This window comes from Tachypleus tridentatus, chromosome 2 (genome assembly GCF_004210375.1).
Source record: "Tachypleus tridentatus isolate NWPU-2018 chromosome 2, ASM421037v1, whole genome shotgun sequence".
In the NCBI taxonomy this organism is placed as follows: Eukaryota; Metazoa; Arthropoda; class Merostomata; order Xiphosura; family Limulidae; genus Tachypleus; species Tachypleus tridentatus.
The window spans coordinates 110,116,735-110,136,876 of NC_134826.1; the positions used below are offsets into that span (position 1 = coordinate 110,116,735).

Sequence of the window (20,142 nt, forward strand, 5' to 3'; positions counted from 1 at the left end):
TATAAACTAGCAGAAAACTAGAAGACAAAGACACAACATATCAAGTGATGTAAACAAAGGTTTTGACGTTTTATGGCGCAAGTAAACAAAGGGAAGGAAACCTTAGAATTCAATTACTAATTGAACTTTTTGAGTATATTTCTTTTATCTCTAGCATTTGGACAACGGTAGGTTTTCAAAGTTTCTGTTTATTTCTTTATTCTTAAGCACAAAGCTACACAATGGCCTATCTGTGCTCTTCCAACCACGAGTATCGAAACCCGGTTTCTAGCGTTGTAAGTTTGTAAACATCATGCGGTGTCATTGGAGAGTTTCTATTATACTTTCTTCAGAACTGTGATAAAAAAAAATGGGATCGTGCACAAAACTATACTTTTGACATTCTTCTATTTTAAATTAATTAATACCTTGGAAATCAAACAAATCAACCAGAAGGCACTCATCGCCATAATCACTGGTCGAATATATTCTATGAGACGAATAAGCCATGTGAGCTCATTTTTGTTCTGGATGTTATCTATTGTGTTGTATAAATTACTATTTTAATTCATTTTGAAAATGCCTTTATAATGTGCACATTATTAATACAATATTAAAGCGTGATTAAAAACCTAAAGACAAAAAGAAATATATCAAAAGTAACACGAGACGCAAGTGTTGAAGGTCAATATTTACTTTTAAGTTTAAGACGATCCTAAAGAGACTCTTTACACCAACACACCGTTGGAGGTCACAGCCTTTGAAATAAACTTGAGTTTATAAAAAAAAATACTGCTATACACCACTGTAATATTTGAATGAAGCGATACAAACGCAAACACATGGAGGGTTGCTCGACATATTTCACTGGATCGTCTTGTCGATTTGACAAAGCGACGAAGCATGATATAATGTTTCATTTTGACATTACTTCTAAAAATCAGGCTTATGGAACAAGCTTATATAAATGAATACACTTAAACTCTTCGAATGCTTAGGGAAATAAACAAGAATATTTCTGTATTTGGATTTAATAATAATACAAAATTAATTTCGTACGGATTTTTCATAGAGCGGTAGTTTTAGCATCTAAGATATTCTTCGTAATTCTAATAACAAACTTAGGACGAAAATATATATGTAGATGTGAGATAAATTAAATAGGTTCTTATCTTCTCAAGTTTAGTACTGAAAAAAATGCGACATACAAGTGAAAATTACACACACTCAGAAATTTATCAACAATATTTCTGACAAACATACAACATCCTTTCTAAGATTTTGGTTTATAGCTTCATTCACGTGTAAAACTCTCTACGAATTTTAGTAAATCCATGAGTCATCCAGTTGCTTTTAAGAACAAGCCACTTATCATAGTATATCAATTTTCTCAGATGTTATGAAACCACTTGGGTTATATTTTTAATAAACAGACTTAGAAATTTAGAAGTTGCAGCCGAGCGCTTCTGAAATATTAAAAATGTTTATTAAAATAATTCCAAGCATCCACAGTTTGTCTACTGTCGACACAAACACAGTTTTTTATTGGCCATACAGACCACTCTTTTTCCAGCTTTTTAAATTAAACAAATAACGTTTTTGCATCACTCCATACTCATTAGGTTCCACTTGTAACAAATATATTATACAAAAGACCACTATACAGTCTCATTAAGTGTAGATCATCCAGTTAAACAGAGATTACAGAACCCTGAAGCATGTCAATCTACTGCATTAGCACGTCCAACAGGTGGCACTCTGACTCACACACTCTCGCGGCGACGATTTGAACACTTGTTTTTTTAATTTTTTCATGTTTTCCACGACCACAGGGTTGTATGGGTCTAGATTTTGAGCTGACTGGTAGTGTTTCAAGGCTTCATTATATCGACCCTTCATTGAGAAACAAAATAAATGAAAAACATTGAAAGGTTTATGTAACAAACGTTTCAGCTTAGAGAAATTATTTTTATTTTGAAGTATCATAAATACAGTTAAATATATTGATTACAAGAAAAAACATAAATCAGAATATAAGCAAAATGTTGATTTTAAATCAGATACATATCATGTGTGTAAGAAATCAGTTAACTCCTAAATCAAAAAGTCTAATTCAATAATCGTAATAAGAAATAAATCTGCTGAAATAAGTAATCATCGTTAACACAATCTCAAACCAATCAGTTGGTATAATGAAATTAGTACACGTGACTATAAAATAAATAATTTATTAATTTATATATCGTTATAAACAATGCTCATTTAAAAAAAATTAATGCTATACTTAAGATGAGTGTGAATATATTTAAAGTGAAATATATCAGAAAAAATAAGTAAGTTGGATTTAAACAAAAGTTCAAAGCTTCTTTTATCCTATAAATGTATTATTTATTTTTATTTGTTTGGTTGTTAACACAGGAAATTAATTTTATTGCTTATATTCAATCGATATAGAATCTCTTAATCTTAATCAGGGACTCACTTTCACTACAATCAGAACCTGTTAATAATAATTGCAATATAATAAGTATATATTATTATTATAGTATTATATTGCAAGAAAATTATTAATTTTACATTAATGTCAAGAACTATATTTTACTTACTCTTTAATTTTATGGGTGTAGAAGTATATTACTCTGAAAATACAGCCATATTTACTATAAAATGTGACTGTATGCAGTTAAGGTTTTAACGACATTAAACGTTTTGCTTCTTAAAGAGAACCAAGTTGGACGTAAATTAAGTAATCTCTCATAACACAGCTATTCCTTTGCAAATCTTTCGAACAGAGGCTTCACTTGTACGATCATTTTTTTTCTCAAAACATATTAGTATGATGAAACAAGGCATACGCCAAGCAAATTAATTTTATTAAATTGAAATATTTGTGTGGAATTTTATCAAATATATAAAGTTTCGTAAACATTTTTTTTCATAGTTGGTTAATTTCCTTGATTTTATTGTCAGTACCGTATCTTCTTGTAAAACAAATTTCTTAGCAAGATATTTTGTGACTAAGTAATTTGTTGAGATTTATAGCTAGATAGGTAGGCTGATAAGGAGTGAGGAATGAAAAGTAGGTAGACAGATAAGCTGACGTAGAGCAAGACAGGACAAACACACAGATAGACTATCACAAAACAAGACAAGCAGTTAGGTATTAATGATAATGTTATATGGCTAGAACAAGCAAATAGCTATCATTTATAATGCTATGTGTTCCTTAATCAGATAATAAGAAAGCATATGTCCAGAATGTGTGGACATAGTTGAAGCTATATATCTCTAAATACGGTATTGCTTAACGTGTGAGGATGAGCAAGGAAATAATAGCAAAACATGTTATGTACTGCTCATCATAGTCTCTTATTTCTCTTATAATAATATAAGAGACTTTTATAAATACCTAACTCAGATTTTCGATGTTTTCAAAAGCTATTAAGATCCTCAGTTTAGCCAAAAAGAAAAACGTCGTTAAAGTAGAGAACCGGTGAATAGTGTAACAGTAAAATTTTTTGCTGATTATTCCAATTTTGTCGTGCAAAAAGGACTGGCTCCCTAATGCTTGAGACTGCTGCGATAACTTATATACCGAAATATTGCATTTTAACTTATGGAGTGCAAAAGCAGTATGAGGTTTCACCAACTTCAATACATGATGTTCATCAAGACACCTCATCACATAGGTTTAAACTGCTGTCTTCATAGCGACTGAGGTTCATTATAAAATATCCATTGGTATTGTTTAAAAAGAGGGGAAGCTAGTAGATAAAAATTTTGTAAGAATCAAGTGTGATATATGGATAACAAAAAGCATAGGAACGTGATAGGAATGAATACAAAAAAAATCGCACACAAATCCATCTATAAGTAGCCACTGAATCAATGATACAAACATATACCAATTAGCCATTGTAAGACTTTATAGCATTATTCAGTTTAAATGCCTGGATTCTTATTTTTCAATTTTTTTAACTTCTATATTTCAGAAAGGCGTTAGCACTTACCTAGGTTGGGATGGCCCGAATTTCTCTTCAAAATGATGTTTAAAATACAAAATCCCAGTAGGTCATCAGATCTCTACATTACTATACAACATTTCCTTTTATAGCAACATTTATCTAAAGGTGTGTTTGTTGATTGTTGTTTTTCGTGTGATTTTCGAAAGAATATTTTGCATTATAAACAAATATATCAAGTTTATGTTATTCAATAGGACAAATTACTTTCTCGGAATTTATAACGGAAATATTATTCTAAAGATTGGATGATGTGGATTTACAAAAATATTGTGTGAGCTTCATAAATGTCACAGAAGTGGAACGGAGAATTTTCTTCCGTTGTGAACTGGTGGATCTAGATTAAGAAATATAATCTATAGTTTGACTCTATAACTACTGTTCTAACAAATCGGTATGGTGAATATATCTTGGCATTTTCTTTTTCAGTTTTATAAGTAGTTTGAATGTTTTGCTAGGTTTGAAATCAAAATGTACTTTGGCAGTGGTAGTGTAGGGAATATTTACTTCGAGGATAGCAGAAAATTTTACTTTGGGACAAGTAGAAGGATCAATTTCAGGTTTAGTATTTATTAGAAGGTTGCTAGGAACAAAACGGATCATGCGGGTAGGGAGAATTTGTTGAAGAGATATAGAATATTTTCATTCTGCGTTTGGAAGAAGAAACGCCTCAGAGGTTGAAGCAGTTTGGAAGATTATCAGGATTTGAGCTTAATAGAAGGTTATTAGAGATAAAAGTGAAAGCCTTCACTTCGTCATAAGCACCAAATTTAAGAGAAGAGCCAATGTAAACTTTAGAGTAATTCTAGAAGAAGTAATGATAGAAATAATTTATTTACACGAACTTTAGGTTGAAAGATTATGAATGAGGCAGGATCACTGGTTGGGTGTCAGATTTAGAATTTAAGAAAAGTCACCCCTACAACAGCAAGCGTTGTCAAAACTGTAAGTTCTTGCAGAAAACTGACAAATTTTGTGATAAAGATAATCAAAGACAGTTTAAAATCATTAAACTAATAACATCTTTTTTATAAAAAAACGCTATTTATTTAATCCAATGCCGAAAGTATAACTTCCAGTGTGTTGGTCAGGCTAAAGCAACTATACTGGAACGGTTTAATAAACTAACAGGTATAGAGACCAATTTTTCATGGAGCAGAAACAGGGAAATTAAGGAAGCTTATGGAATAGCACCGTTAAATACTGTTAGAACTCTAAATGGTATCAATCTCTAATCAGTGAGTATTTACCTTCGTATTTACCTAAAACACTACCAAAACCAACTTAGTAATTAAATTTGATTTTTACTATTAGCATTATCCATACTTTTATTCATATTTTTATTTCTATACATTGGTGTTATTTCCTGTATATTGCTATACAAGATCATTTTCTGTAATTCCAATCCCTTTTTGTTTTTCTTTTATTTTTCTATCTTAGGAAAACACTTTAAATATTTTTAACTATAACTACCCTTATGTCTTTCATTTAATGTACACGTTTATTTTCTTACAAAATGAACCTGACATAAACGTCTCCAGTTATGATTAGCTAGTCTCCGAGGTCAACTCATCAGGAACATCTAATTTACGTAGCGTCAACATCTGTACCTTTATATTACAATGTACTCATCACTGATCGCCCGTTATTATCTTGAAAAAGAATAGTCAACTATTTGAAATCGCTTGAGCTTTAGGTTATTTTTGAAATTCATTGTACCTTTCTTACGTGATCCTGTGTTCTAACTCTTTTATAATAGTTGAGAGCAATATTTGAAAATTTAAGTGACACTTCCTGCTAAGGATGGATTACACCAAGGATGAGATGAACACGAGTAATATTTAACTGACGCATACGTGCAACGATGGATTACACCAAGGCTGAGATGAACATGAACAATATTTAACTGCCACGTACCTGCAGGTGATGGATTACACCAAGGTTGAGATGAGCGTGAGCAATTTTCGGATCAATTTGTACAGCTAAATTGTAGCTCTAAAAATAATATGTTAATTAACTAATTTGAGTCAACTGAATTAAAAATAGTTTAAGAAACAAAGATAAACTGGGTTCTTACATTCAAATATTTATTCTTTATGTAAAATGTACAATCTGTCAAGTTTTGAAAATGAACAAAAACTTTAAACTACAGAAAGTGTGAAAATACTGATATAAACTTTTCATTGAGAGCAACATGTATCGTTCTGAAATTTATTTAATTGTATTTTTAAATCATATCAGTTATTGTTAATAAATTTCTATCAGAGGCATTTTTTGTAATACATTGACTTTTCAATCGATACAAAAATAAAACTGTTGCTTGCATATATGTTTGTATTCCAAAGTTAACCTATATGGGAAAGGAGTTCAGGCGATATCGCTCCATATTTCTTTAAACACTTTTTAAATATTCACTTAGTGTTTCATCCTGATAATAAAACGTGTTAATCACAAAACTAATTGATGCATTATTGGAGCGAAATTATAATGCTAAAAATTGAACATTGGCTACCTGAGCAGCAGCATTCAGGTCCTTAAGATCTTTCAGAATGTCCCCATGACATACATAGAGCTGCGCACATGATGTTTTTGTGGTAGAACAAAGCTTGATTGCCTGAAGGATGCGTTCTAATCCCTAGAACATTATCAGTCAAACAAAATCAGATGAACTTCCTCTTAATTTTTTTTCATCTGATCAAACATCATCAATTTAAGTAAAGCTTTATCTATAAATGTGTCAAAGAATATCTTTACTTCACTAGTAAAAAGAAAGGGGCATACTCAAAACCCAAATAAATATACGAAGATATCCAACTTTCACTTCTAACACTTTTTGAGACTTAGCTTTACACAAGTCAGATGGATTTTATTCTAACAAAAATTATGAATAAAAAATATAACTAAATCTCCTAATCTAAACTGATTTTATCTAAGTAAAAGATCGAGTGATATATTTTAATAATGTAATTATATTCCTACAAAACTTCTTTTATTACGTGTTTTGCTTCTTTTAGTGGGTTCCATCTGTGGCATTTTGGTAAGTCTGGGGACTTACGATAGAAAAAGTAGGATTTTGATACCGCACAGGCAGAGTACATATGGTCCATTGTGTAGCCTTGTACTTAACATCAGAGTAACCAAAACAACTTTGTTGTAAAAAGGATAGAAAGCAAAATTATCCTAAACATATTGCAAAAATTTATTTCTAATAACTTAAAAATAAGTGCGATTTGCTTAATTAAGAAAGTAATCAATTGTTTGAAAATATCAAATACAATTTAGTTGTGTGACCATATGAGAATTACAGTTTTAATTCATAAAGAGAAAATAATCCATTTTCAGAATGAACAAACTCTTGACTCGGTATTTCTGTTGTTTTGGGTAACCCAATGTATAGTTATTGCTAGACGAATCTACAAATACTTAACACCCATAGAAGTATTACACTCTCACCTCAGCGCTCCTGTTTATATGAGTATACAGTATAGCCAGCTGATGGTATGCTTCGTAAAAGCTTTGGTTTCCTTTTATGACAGATAAGAGGGCGCTTTCAGCTTCTTCAAAACTACGTTCTTGTAGTAACAGCTGTGCCTGAGAACAGGAAAGAAAAATCTCATCAAGTGTTCTTGCCTTTTATGACGCTTTAGTGACTTCGATTGCTGGAGGCTTGAAATGGAAGAAAATAAACTTGGAATACATTTTTCAATAGTTTAGAAATGGTTTTAGAGCAATTTTAGGGACACGGGTCGTTGAGAATGAGCCAACGACCATATTTTTGTTGTCCTATTAATCATGAGTTACAAAGTAAAGTCAATATTTTTTTCCAAAGGAATTGTACAGCCTTCTAGTCTTATGGCTTTAACCACCACGAGTTTACTAAGGATATTTATATTCTATTTTATTTTATTTTTAGTAGAATTTAGTTGCGTTATAAATCTTTACACTTAATTCAAACTCTTTAACGGCGCAAGTTGGTGATGAGTTCTGTTTTATTTTGAACAAACAAACAACCAATAAAGTAGAATGAAACTGTGTTACGTTTTAAGTTTCGAAACATTTTGGACCATTTAATTCGTCTATCTGTATGTGTACACATATAGACAAATTAAAAGAGTGTACGAAATTACCAATCAAGGTACTGTTCAGCATACTACAAAACGTTGTGTTTGAATGAATGTATTATGCTGCTCACAGCTAAAATACAAACATTTCCTTTACAACTTCCCATAACCCTTAGCAAAAGAACTTTCTGATAATACTGTGAGACAGCTATAGAAATGACCTCTTCTTTCATGACGAGTTAAACAAACAGAATAGCATGCCGTTAAAGGATATGCACACATACTGCAGGTACTTTCGTCACAATCAATTGTTAAACTTTCATGCATTTTCTTTTTATTATCAAACTAACAAAACCAATATTTCAAGTTATCAATATTTTCAAAATAAAAAGCGTTAAAAACAAAATATATATAAGACAAACAAAATTTGTGAACCGGAAAAGGATGGGCAAAACGATGATAATATATTTCTTTTCCATTTACAACGATTTTGACTAATTTGTTGCATCGTAAGATATAGATATTACTGCGCTATACACAAAGTTAACATTTCTATCTATTTCCTTGTTGCAGTATCAAATCCCTAACAACCCATGAAAACGTCTTCACAAATTCAGGTTCTTCATTTCGGAATTTTTTCGTACACTGCATTTCATTCCGATCAAAGAAAAACAAATCATAGAGCCCCTACTTCCTACTGTTCTGCGTCTGCACGACGTCAACAGTATATTCTTTCTTTTCACAGAGGGTCGATTCCTATCTTTTCATATCCAGCTGGATTTCTGGTGGTTTATTGTGTGTAATTATTCAACCACCGCCGCCTAGTCGACAAACAGACCATGATCAGGTTATAAGGTTTCTATTGGTTTATCTTGCGTGTTATTATGTTTAAGTTTAATAAAATGAATCGTAGTAATTCGATGATGATTTATTAGATAAGTTTGTAAAAATAAACATTTTTTGTTGATGTGATATTAACAGAGCGAATTCATCTTGAACAATTACAAGATGTAACACAAATTTTGTTTCTGGATAGTATGACGCTATTTCTTAATTACTTATTTTGTAAAAGTACAGAAAATGGTCATTATTCCCTTCAAACTGCTTTTGTGACTTGGATAATGAAATTTAGAAAGTAACATATTTTCTATGTAAAAACGGGGAAATGTGCACATTTTCATTTATATTGGTTGTGTATAAAACAACATATGAATCAATATTTATACTAGAGTTATAGAAACATGAACAAAAATGTTTAGAAGTGAGTAGTTTCTTGAGATTTGCGACTGTAATGTAAATCACTTTCACCTATCAGCCACCAAATATAGTCTCCCTTCATGTTTTCGTTATACGCTTGTTGGTAGCGGCGTTCAAAGTCCAGTATATCTTTGTGGAAGCGCTTGCCTTGCTCCTCTGAGTATGCTCCCATGTTCTCCTTGAACTTATCAAGATGAGTGTCAAGAATATGGACTTTCAGGGACATCCTGCAGCCCATTTTGCTGTAGTTCTTCACCAGAACCACAACCAGTTCCACATAATTTTCGATATTGTGATTGTCCACGAAGTCCCAAACCACTGCGACAAAGTTGCACCAAGCTTTTTTTCCTTCCTACTGAGCTTCTTGGGAAATTCTGTGCAATCCAGGATCTTCTTTATTTGTGATCCAACGAAGACACCAGCTTTGACCTTTGCCTCAGACAGCTTAGGGAAGAAGTCTCGAAGGTACTCGAAGACTGCAGACTCCTTATCAAGAGCTGTGACAAATTGTTTCATAACACCCAATTTTATGTGCAATAGTGGGAACAACACCTTCTGGAGGTCCACTAGTGGGTCACACTTGATATTGTGCCTCCCCACAGAGAACTGGGTCCGTTGTGGCGAGTGCTTCTTGTTGCAGTGCGCTGCGGTGTCTCTTCTGTTCCAAAGGCAAAGATAAGAGGGAAACTTGGTACAGCCTTCTTGGAAACCCATCAGGAATGCCACCATTTTGAAGTCTCCGATAACCTCCCAGCCGTACTTCTAGCAAGATCTTGAGGCTTTTGTATTCCTCTTTGAGGTGCACCGAATGAGCCAGAGAAAGACATCGATACTTAGTCCCCTTATGGAGCAGCACAGCTTTGAAGTTTCTGGATGAGATTTCAGTGAAGAGAAGCCTCTCGTTCGGGTTACAGGCAATTTCAATTGCCTCGCACAGACCGGATACATTGTGGTAGAATCAGAGCCCATCTTGACGAGTGAAAAAAACTTGAAAATTGTCGATGACGCTTTCTCTGACTTCTGACTTGCATACTTTCATTTAACAAATCCCACTCTTTGATCCTAGATGTCAAAAGTTCGGCATTCGACTTTGTCAGACCAAGATCTCTGATCAAGTCATTGAGATCCCTTTGGTTTGTGTAGAATGGGTTTTTCTCACCAGCTGCACCTCTGAAATTGTAATCTGGATCTTCAACGTCTACCTCCTCTTCTGATTTGCTGTTCTCTTCTGATGATGGCTACTTTCTTTCTGATGGAGTTGATACAGGGAGTTCAGGGCAGTGTAGCACCGGGACGATGGATGATGTAAGGTTCGGATACATAATAGTAGATGCATTTTGTCAGCTCGACGTTAAGAAGGGTGCACTACGCATAAGTAGCAATTGCTTGAGTGGTCAGTGAGTTCACCAAATTCTTGGAATAGCGAACTTCATGGCTTTCTTTTCCATTCCGTACCATCCTGCAAAAGAGCAAAATAAAATTGCTGTTATGAAGAATAATAACTAATGTATAAGAGATTCATGCAAATATTTTATATGTTATCTTTATTGTATACTATTGGAAATTAAAAAAAAAACATAATTAAAAGATATTTAAATTTTAAAATATCTAAAACTTGTATAATATAAAATCTTACTATTCAAGCAAGCAAAAATTGTTCGTCTTACCTTCTAGAGTTTTTTTGCAGTGCTCGCAGCTAAAATGAGGTGCCACATTTTGTCTTGACCAACGACAGGCATGCGAAGATATGCCTTGTAGGCTTTACGCATTTTAGCAGATGCTGTCACAGAGTATTTTTTCGCTCTTGTCTTGATAAATTGGCTACATACATAGCAGAATGCGTCTGGAGAATGCTTGCAGCTTTTTGATGTCATCTCTGATCAAATCAAATAGGTCTATGTGTTCACTTAGGCAGCTAGAACTAAACTGAGGTAGTGAATGGTGAGCCCCTGTATATATATTACTATGGAAAGTTCTTGAAAATTTTAAAAGGTTCTTGTAAATTCTCGTAAGTTTTACAACATTCTAGAAAGTTCTTGAAAATTCTTGTAAGTTCGAGAAAATTCTCTATTAGCTACTCAGCACTGAATCTGCCTGGAATGTTCTGAAAAATGGGTAAATTTGAAAAATTTCATTATCCAGGTCACAAAATCAAAGTTTGAAGAGAAAAATAGCTCTTTTCCATTTACTTTAGGCATAAGCAACTGGAAAATAACACTTTCTGCCTAGGAACAAAAAAGTGCACATTTTTTTTTACATAGTGTTATAAAATACACAATTTCAGAAAGCGTTTCTATCCCTTTTCTTTTTAGTTTTAAATTCATAATTTCACGCTAACATTTCTTTTCATAACTAGTGGCAATAAGTACATTGAAAAATAATTATTCTTGCCTAAATCACTATCTTTATTATTAGATACTCTTTTTATCCTTCTATTAACTGAAATCAGTCAATGAGTAATCATATTCCACACTAAGCCAAAGATCAAGCTCTGTTAGCCTTGATTAATATTATAGTTATTATATTAATAATTTCTTAATACATAATTAAAAAGAACAAAAATGTATACTAAACATTACCTATATGTACGTAGGTGTGAGCGCCTTGATTTACAAAGAAAAGTCTTAGAAATATTTAGTATGTTTTTAAGAAATAGTTGTAGGTGATTATTAAAATTTATGTAGACGTTTATGAGATGATTTTTTCCACTGGAATCAGTCTACGAAATAAGTAATGAATATTACGTCAATCTAGAATATATGTATAATGAATATTGAACCATTATAGAAAGAGAGTGATGAAATTACACCAGTCTGTGCTTTGAGTGACGAACAGTTAACAAGAGAAGAGCGGAATAGTAAGTAATTGACCATTCTATGAGATTGCAATGAAATTTACATCGATAATATGCAATAATAAAATACTAACAAACCTCTAAAAAGTTTAATAATCATTAAACTAGTCTAGAAAATGCTTAGCAAATACTACATTAATGTAAAATAACGTATTGAATACAACATCATTCTGTGTGGCATAAAAGTTTATGTTGCATCAGAATATATAAATAGTGACGGTTACTACACCTGTGCAGAACACCATTATCAGAAATTATACAGATTTAGTAGATATGTAATAACGTAGAGAACGTTTCTTTCTAAATATTCTCATTTTGAACTTGACGCAAACTTCACGATTTTTATTAAAAAAAATACACGCTAAAAGGAACATTGAACTGATGGTGTTCTTGCACTGACCCATAACAGTGTTTAACAGTATTATGATCATTTTACAAATATTATATTCATGGACTATGCAAGTACATGTTTAATTTGTGAAGAATGGGAGATAAAAAGTTTCAAGAAATTTGTAATGGAAAGCTTTGATAATTATAAGCGAGAGAAGATACATCAGAGCCCAGCATGACCAGGTGGTTAAGGCACTCTAGACATAATCCACGGGTTCGAATCTCCGTCTCATGTTTATGCCCACTCTTTCAGCCGTGAGGGAATTACAATTTTCGGTCAATCCCACTATTCGCTAGTAAAAGAGTAGACCAAGAGTTAGTGATGGGTGGGGTGAATAGCTGCCTTCTTTCTATTTTTACAGTGCTAAATTAGGGATGGCTAGCGCAGATACATCAATTTTCTGAGACATCTGTGAATGTATAAAATAGTCGTTCATTATTACAAAAGTTCCAACCTTATGTTCCTTTGTTTTATTAACTCATTACTCTGTAATGTATCTTATTTCATATAGGTAACTCTTGGAGGGAGTGAAATAATTTTACTGTTTTTCATTGTGAAACGAAACGACTGTGCAATTGAATCGCATTTTAAAATAAATGATAAAAGAGAAGTTGAGCTAATTTACAGTCTAGCCTAGATTCGGATGTTTTAAAAAACATCTTTTATAATTCTATATAATCCAAGACAAACGATTAAAAATATTCCACCATTATAAAATATTTATTTTAACTTTTGTTACTCGGCGACTGTAAACGGGACTAAAACAAGCTCAATGTTATCATTCTCTCTTCCTTTTTAAGTCATTCTACAATAAAAAAACCAAACAACTAAGCTCATTCGTTCTAAGCCTCTTGGACCATTACCAAAATAGATGTTCAGATCTTATGCAAGTATATAGGAGACTGAGAGATTGTATAACTATTCGTTCGCTTTGACTTAAATATACAAATATATATTGACATACAATAAGTAATACCCAAGAGTCAGTCATAAACTAGTTCTCAATCCTGAACGATGTACACAATGCCACGTCACTTTCAGCATATATTTGAACTCATGTTAGAAACTCAGCTGTATATACATTTCATGTCTCAACTTTCATGAGCAACGTTATATGTTCTGGAAAGCTTCAATCTGCATACAATTTATAGGCTTTAATAGTTTTTACAAGTATAACTGCAAACACTATGTAACCATTGATTCATGGCTAATGTAAAAAGTAAATAATAAACTTTACTTTGGAACTTGACTTTACAGAAAAACGCTTTCATAATATCTGCTAGCATTTCGACAAAAATAGTAAAAAAACACTCGCCGTCACTCAGATAACAGATATTACACTTTTATACCTTAGCCTTTACAAATGGTGGACCTCCTTTAAAATAACATTAAACAAAATACAAGTATATATTCTTTTGTTTCTACTCAAACATTACTAACTTTATGATAAAGGGTAAGATATTTTATTATTTAATACTAAAACATATGATTATTTTTATTAGTAAATTTTCTGATTTTGTTTTCTTATTTATTTTCAAATATAGCAACTTAATTGTTTCGCTTAAATTTGTGAATTTAATGCATTTAGTCGTATTTGATGAAACAAATATTGATATTTTCTATGATTACTTATCGATTAAACGTATAAGACCGACTTATAAAATTCAATCAAAGTAGCTTTGATTGTAGTTTCCAAAGTCATATCGAATTTAAAAATCAAAAAGGCTTTTGCATGGCGTACTTACATAATGTATTTTTCCATCTTGGTATTGGCCAAACTGATTAAAAAGTTGACGATAAACTTGTCGAGCTTCTTGCAACCTACCAGACTTTATGTAAAGAATACCTAAGTTATCCAGTACTTGGGGGTCAGACTGAATCTGGAGTGCTCTGAAAAAAAAAAAATTAACATTTTGAAAGAGAAGTAAACAATTACAGAAACAATTTTAAATCTAAACTGACAACAGAAAAAAAAACTTGAAACAGGGTCAGCTGAATAACTGTAAATTTATAAAGTAATATATAAACATACAAGCAACTGTTCTTAAACCTTTACTGTTGGCACATAAAATAACAGCAGAATTATATTGTGGACTTCAAAAAAAGAGAATCAGAAATTCAAATCAGCGGTTTCTTTAAAGTCAAACACTTGCATGAACGATATCCTCAGCTCCAAAATTTGTGAGATTGCTGTGTAATAAATTGTCCTTTAATCAAAAATGTACCACAATTATCATGAGTAATGATTAAGACCACTTACCTTTTATACAAGCTCTCAGCATCCTCAATACACTTAAGTGATCGGAGGGTTCTTGCTGCGTTCAAGAGAGTCACAGTGTGATTAGGTTGAATTTGTAGAGCTCGCTGATAATGCTGTAGTGCTTCGTCTATCCGACCTGTTAAGAAATTTCAAATGAAAGACTTCCAATAAGAAATGTTATTACGTACATATTTCTTTTGCTTTAAATTATATCTTCTCGGGAGCAAGGATGAAGCTGTTTGATTAACATTTTATTCAGGACATATCTTGTGTATCCACAAACTTTTCTTATTCTGTAGAATTGTAGAGCTCATGTATTAATGAGCATGCGCAAAACACAGCATATAACCAGTCGTCCATCCTTCGCCGTTGTTTATTGGACTGACACATAAATGCCACTTCTAAACATTTCAACATCAATTAGAGTGTGGATAGCAAAGAAATGCTACGCACTAAGAAAAGTTTGTGCATACACAAGATGCATCCAAAATCAACCGTTAATTATAACTTTTGTAAACGCATACCGACTATCCAAATATTTAGCTTGATTATTCAAAAAATTAAGTACAAAATATTATATTATTTAATATTCAGGGTTTCTTATTGTCGATACTACTAATAATAAACGTCATCTATATCTAGCCTATTTTATTGAGAGTTTAGAAAGAAGTAAAATTAAGCTACCATTATCTTAAGACGAAAATGTAAATCGATCTTACTTACCGAAAATATTTACACTTTTCAATTAAATAATCATGAACTAAAATACAAAGTACTAAATGGATATTTGGAATGCCTAGAAAATATTAAAGAATTTTAGAATGTTCACATTAAATCCTGGCTAGGCTTTGAACTTTGTCATTTGTTGTTATCTAACAAATTTTACAGAGTATATAAGAGTCTTAATCATGTATACGGTTTTTAAGTTGTCCTCTGTTCATTATATATAATCAAATTTATATTCAGATATTTGAAGGATAACGTTTACGCTGCTGATATATTATCTTCAAAACTTTTCATGTTCAAAATGTTTAAGGTAATATAAATTTTATCTTTACCAAGGCTTAACAAGTATTTGAACATACTACCCCTGTCACTAAATTAGATTAATTTTGGTGACCCTGAGCAAGAATAAATTCAAGATGACAAAATCTAAAAACAGCTCAAAAGCCGAATGAACAAACTGTTTCTTTGAGTACTAAAGTAGTTAAATCAAGAAAGTTCAATAAAAACTGAGTTACTAATAAGTTTTTAATCAACAGGTGTCAAATCGCACGCGAAAATTTATTACTTTTGCATAATATGCAAACAACGCTCCATTCACTTTCTTTGTTCGCCATCAGGTTATCCACTAGGGATTCATTGTAAGAAATGTCAAAAAGACACCGTTTGAATGATTGTATGAAATGAAGAACTCTAAGATATGACAAGCGAAAGCAAGCTAGCTGAGATTAAAAGAAATATAAATGTTTCCAGAGGCGTGGTATCCATGTTCCTTTTTTAGAGCTGATATTGGCCCTGTTTTTATTTTAATTGTCTACAATGGTCGATGCTGTTGGATCAATGCCTTGAAAATGAAGATGTCGCCCATATCTAGTGGCCAGCGAGATCAATGTATCTGATGACCATAAAGCATATATACAATGCTTTAACATAGTTGAATTTTCAATTGTCAACCACTTTCAACAACCCTACGCAAGCTTGGATATTAATTACCTCGCACAGGAACGAAATTTATTTCCTTCCAGCTTGTTGAATGACCTCATGTGAAACATAAGAAGACGCTGTGAAGCTTTTGTTGTTGCAAGAAGTAACCATGTTCGTTTTTAGGTGCGTTTTGCTTATCAATTTCTATGATAATTTTGGAGAATTACTTGATTGGGCATAACTAATCGAAAACAGATATATTTACTTCTTTTTTCTATGTATATTTATGCGTCATATAACAAAATACGTTTCTATCTGATTTTCTTCACATTCCTTTAAGGGGTTTTTGAAAAGTGTTATCCTTTGCGCTTATTCATTATATATATATGATAAGCGAAAGCAAGCTGAGATTAGAAGAAATATAAATGTTTCCAGAGGCATGGTATCCGTGTATTCATTAACTACACGTGCACACATACAGACATATATATGTGTGTGTATGTGTGCACGTGTAGTTAATGAATAAATAAAATGAATGCTATGAATAAACTTTTCAACCATAAACCTACTTAAGATAGTGCTGCTATCTTAATTATTCTGATAATTACATAAATATATTTCTGTTGTGTGTATGTATATTAAATTACAGGCATGGATGCAAGTAATTTTTTTCGCTTAATTGTATATTACATTTTACCTTTCACTCTGCTTAACTTTTTCTGCTGAGACTCACCTAAACTTTGTAGAAAAACTCCATAGTTGTTCAGTGCATCTACGTTATCCGGACTTATACGTAATGCTGTTAAGTGTAGTTTTTCCGCTTCCTTGGATCTTCCGGTTTGAGCGTAAAGAGAAGCTAAAGACGAGTAAGCTTCGGCAAAATTTGGTTCAAGTTGAATGGCTCTTTTCCAAAACGATTCTGCTGTGGGTTTTTTATCTTGTTTACTACGAGAAACATTATAAAAGAAAAGCTGAATCGTTTGAACTAAGTTTGCAAGAATCCATAAGTTATTCAACTGGTTTTAACCTGTTAAATCACCTTATATGGAGATCCGATAATTTTGCAAATAACAGTAATACTTCAGACTTCTAAAATGATGGCTTCACCAAATAAATAAAAAAACACAAAAACAACAAACATTTTGTTATTCACAATATTTAGTATAAGATACGCAACGTGAATTTCAATGGCTGTACCCGAAACAAAGTTTACGTCTATCCAAGAACTCTACCGTTGTACCACCAATTCCTATTTTTAAATCCGTATATTTTGAATGCCTGTGAGTCAGTTTTATTCCGAATAAACGATTTCACGTTTAGTAAGATTGTATCATTTCACAAAACGTTTGTCCTTCCGTAATAATAGCTTCTTCTGAACGGTAATGTTTTTTCGTAACTTAAATACGCTAGTCTAATACAGATTGACAGAATTGGGTTTGAGAGAAAAAAAAGACACTGTGATATCAGCTTAACAGCTAAAATTTATTCAAAATATTCTTCAACTTATACGCAAACTTCTTTATTTATATACTCGTAACCCAATAAAATGCTTAATTATGATTTGCCGGTTCTTTAATAACTAATTGATTTTATTGTTGTTTTTTTAAAAATCAGACTAAATAAAAAAAGATTCATGAATCTAAATATTTTCATGCTAAACTACGGAGATGATAAATTAGATATTTTAACAATAAATAGACATTTTGTGCTAATGGAATGACTTGTAGCTAAAACCTATTCGATCCTTCCATCAAATAACTCCTGGGTCTGTTAGTTTACAATTATTTACGATAAATGTGGTTGGATAAATCGGCGTTAAAAAAGAAGAACAACGTTAGAGATGAGTGAAATAGTGACTTTGAAACAGGAAAGTTAATTTTAGCTTTACCCATAACATCTTTACATTTGATTTTTTGCACGATCTAAAGTTTAAATAAACTTTTAATTAATATAACGTGAATTATGTGGTTATTAAATTTGACATCTAAGTTAAAAATATTCTAAAGTTAAATTCAAGTTAAATCGAGATTTGATCTTTGTACAAAAACAAATGAATTGTCTTTCTTTAACTGGAGACAATAAGGATATTTAGTCTTGAAACACTATTATAGACACTACGGCATTATAGTGGGCACCAGTTGTTTCATAGTGAAACTGTATCTGATGTATTTAGTTTAACAATAGGGATTCCATTAAACAAATAATTGAAAATAAAACATTCGAAAATACTGAAAATATAGACCAATTATAATATAATTCAAATTTTTTGTAATATTGAAGATTAAAGACCTTAAAAAAATATATGTAAGTTCGGACACTTCGCTTAGAAGATGATCACAGACCACACAGTTCTACACATCACAAAACAGAATACCAAAACCCCACAATACTTATGGAAACAAAATCCACGAAATGAAAACCATAAACTTCATATACAGAAATACCACAAAATACACACATGTACATACTAAAAAACAAAATACTAGAGCCCTCCAAGATGATACAAACAGAATTCGAGGAATGAAAACCTCGTACTTTACAAGACCACATTTATCGTTTTTTCCACACGATTTAAAATAAGATAACTCTTATGTGTTTGGTACGAGGTCTGTTCAAAAAATACGCGGACTGTTTGAATTGCGCGGCTCCAGTTGGTTCCAGGGGAATCCGCTTGGTGTCGCTAGGTTCGCACAGATCAGCCGATTACGACGCCATTTTCCTATTGCAGATATCTTCATTTGTGTATTAGATACGCGTTTTTAAGTGAAGTGCGATTTTTTGGTTTGGCGGATTTCAGAATGAATGACCTGAAGGAGCAACGACTTGCTGTGAAATTTTGTGTTAAACTTGGAAAATCTGCGACTGAAACTTTTGCTATGCTTAACACGGCTTACGGTTATGTTGCTATGAAGCGTACAGCATGTTTCAAGTGGCATGAACGTTTTAAGGATGGTCGACAGTCCATTGAAGATGATGAGCGTCCTGGACGTCCTTCCACGTCAACTGACGACCCACACGTCGACAAAATCAACACGCTGGTGCGGGCAAAACGACGTCTGACTGTCAGGGAGCTTGCTGAAGAGTGTGGGATATCAGTTGGATCTTGTTACGAGATTTTGACCGAAAAATTGAAGATGCACCGCGTTGCTGCGAAATTTGTGCCTCAGAACTCGTGAGTTTTTAGCCAAATACTCGATCACTGTTCTTCCCCACCCCCCTACTCACCTGACCTTACTCTTTGCGATTTTTTCTTGTTCCCCAAACTCAAAAGACCCTTAAAAGGAAGAAGATTTGAGACGATTTACGATATTAAGGCAAATGCGACGAAGGAGCTGGAGGACATTACAAAAGAAGCGTACCAGGACTGTTTCAACAAGTGGAAACACCGTTGGGATAAGTGTGTGCGTTGGGGAGGAGAGTACTTTGAAGGGGTCCCAGACCTGTAACTTCTAAATAAAGTACATTTTGTTTTATGACGTCAGTCCGCGTATTTTTTGAACAGCCCTCGTATATTTAGAATTTCGCGAAAAGCTACACCAGGGCTATCTGCGCAAGCCGACCCTAATTTAGCAGTGTAAAACTATAGGGAAGGCAGCTAACTCTCATGGGAGAAATATATATATATATATTTAAACATTAAAAACTGGTTGCCATACAAAGCTGAAAACTAA

General features: G+C 32.5%; 1 protein-coding gene across 2 annotated transcripts in view; it reads right to left on the reverse strand.

Moving 5' to 3' along the window:
- Positions 1-609: 609 nt before the first annotated feature.
- The window catches only part of LOC143244828 (protein O-mannosyl-transferase TMTC1-like), a 108,518-nt gene continuing 88,985 nt past the window's right edge, over positions 610-20,142 (reverse strand). Inside the window, exons 11-17 of one of the 2 annotated variants that reach the window (XM_076490206.1) lie at positions 17,205-17,416; positions 14,825-14,960; positions 14,310-14,454; positions 7,455-7,592; positions 6,514-6,636; positions 5,919-5,996; positions 610-1,872 (exon numbers count right to left, since the gene is read on the reverse strand). In XM_076490206.1, coding sequence (XP_076346321.1) covers positions 1,714-1,872; positions 5,919-5,996; positions 6,514-6,636; positions 7,455-7,592; positions 14,310-14,454; positions 14,825-14,960; positions 17,205-17,416 — 991 coding nt within the window. In that variant the 3' untranslated portion in view covers positions 610-1,713. The remainder of the gene's footprint in view (positions 1,873-5,918; positions 5,997-6,513; positions 6,637-7,454; positions 7,593-14,309; positions 14,455-14,824; positions 14,961-17,204; positions 17,417-20,142) is intronic. The other variant, XM_076490205.1, reaches the window with a different exon arrangement.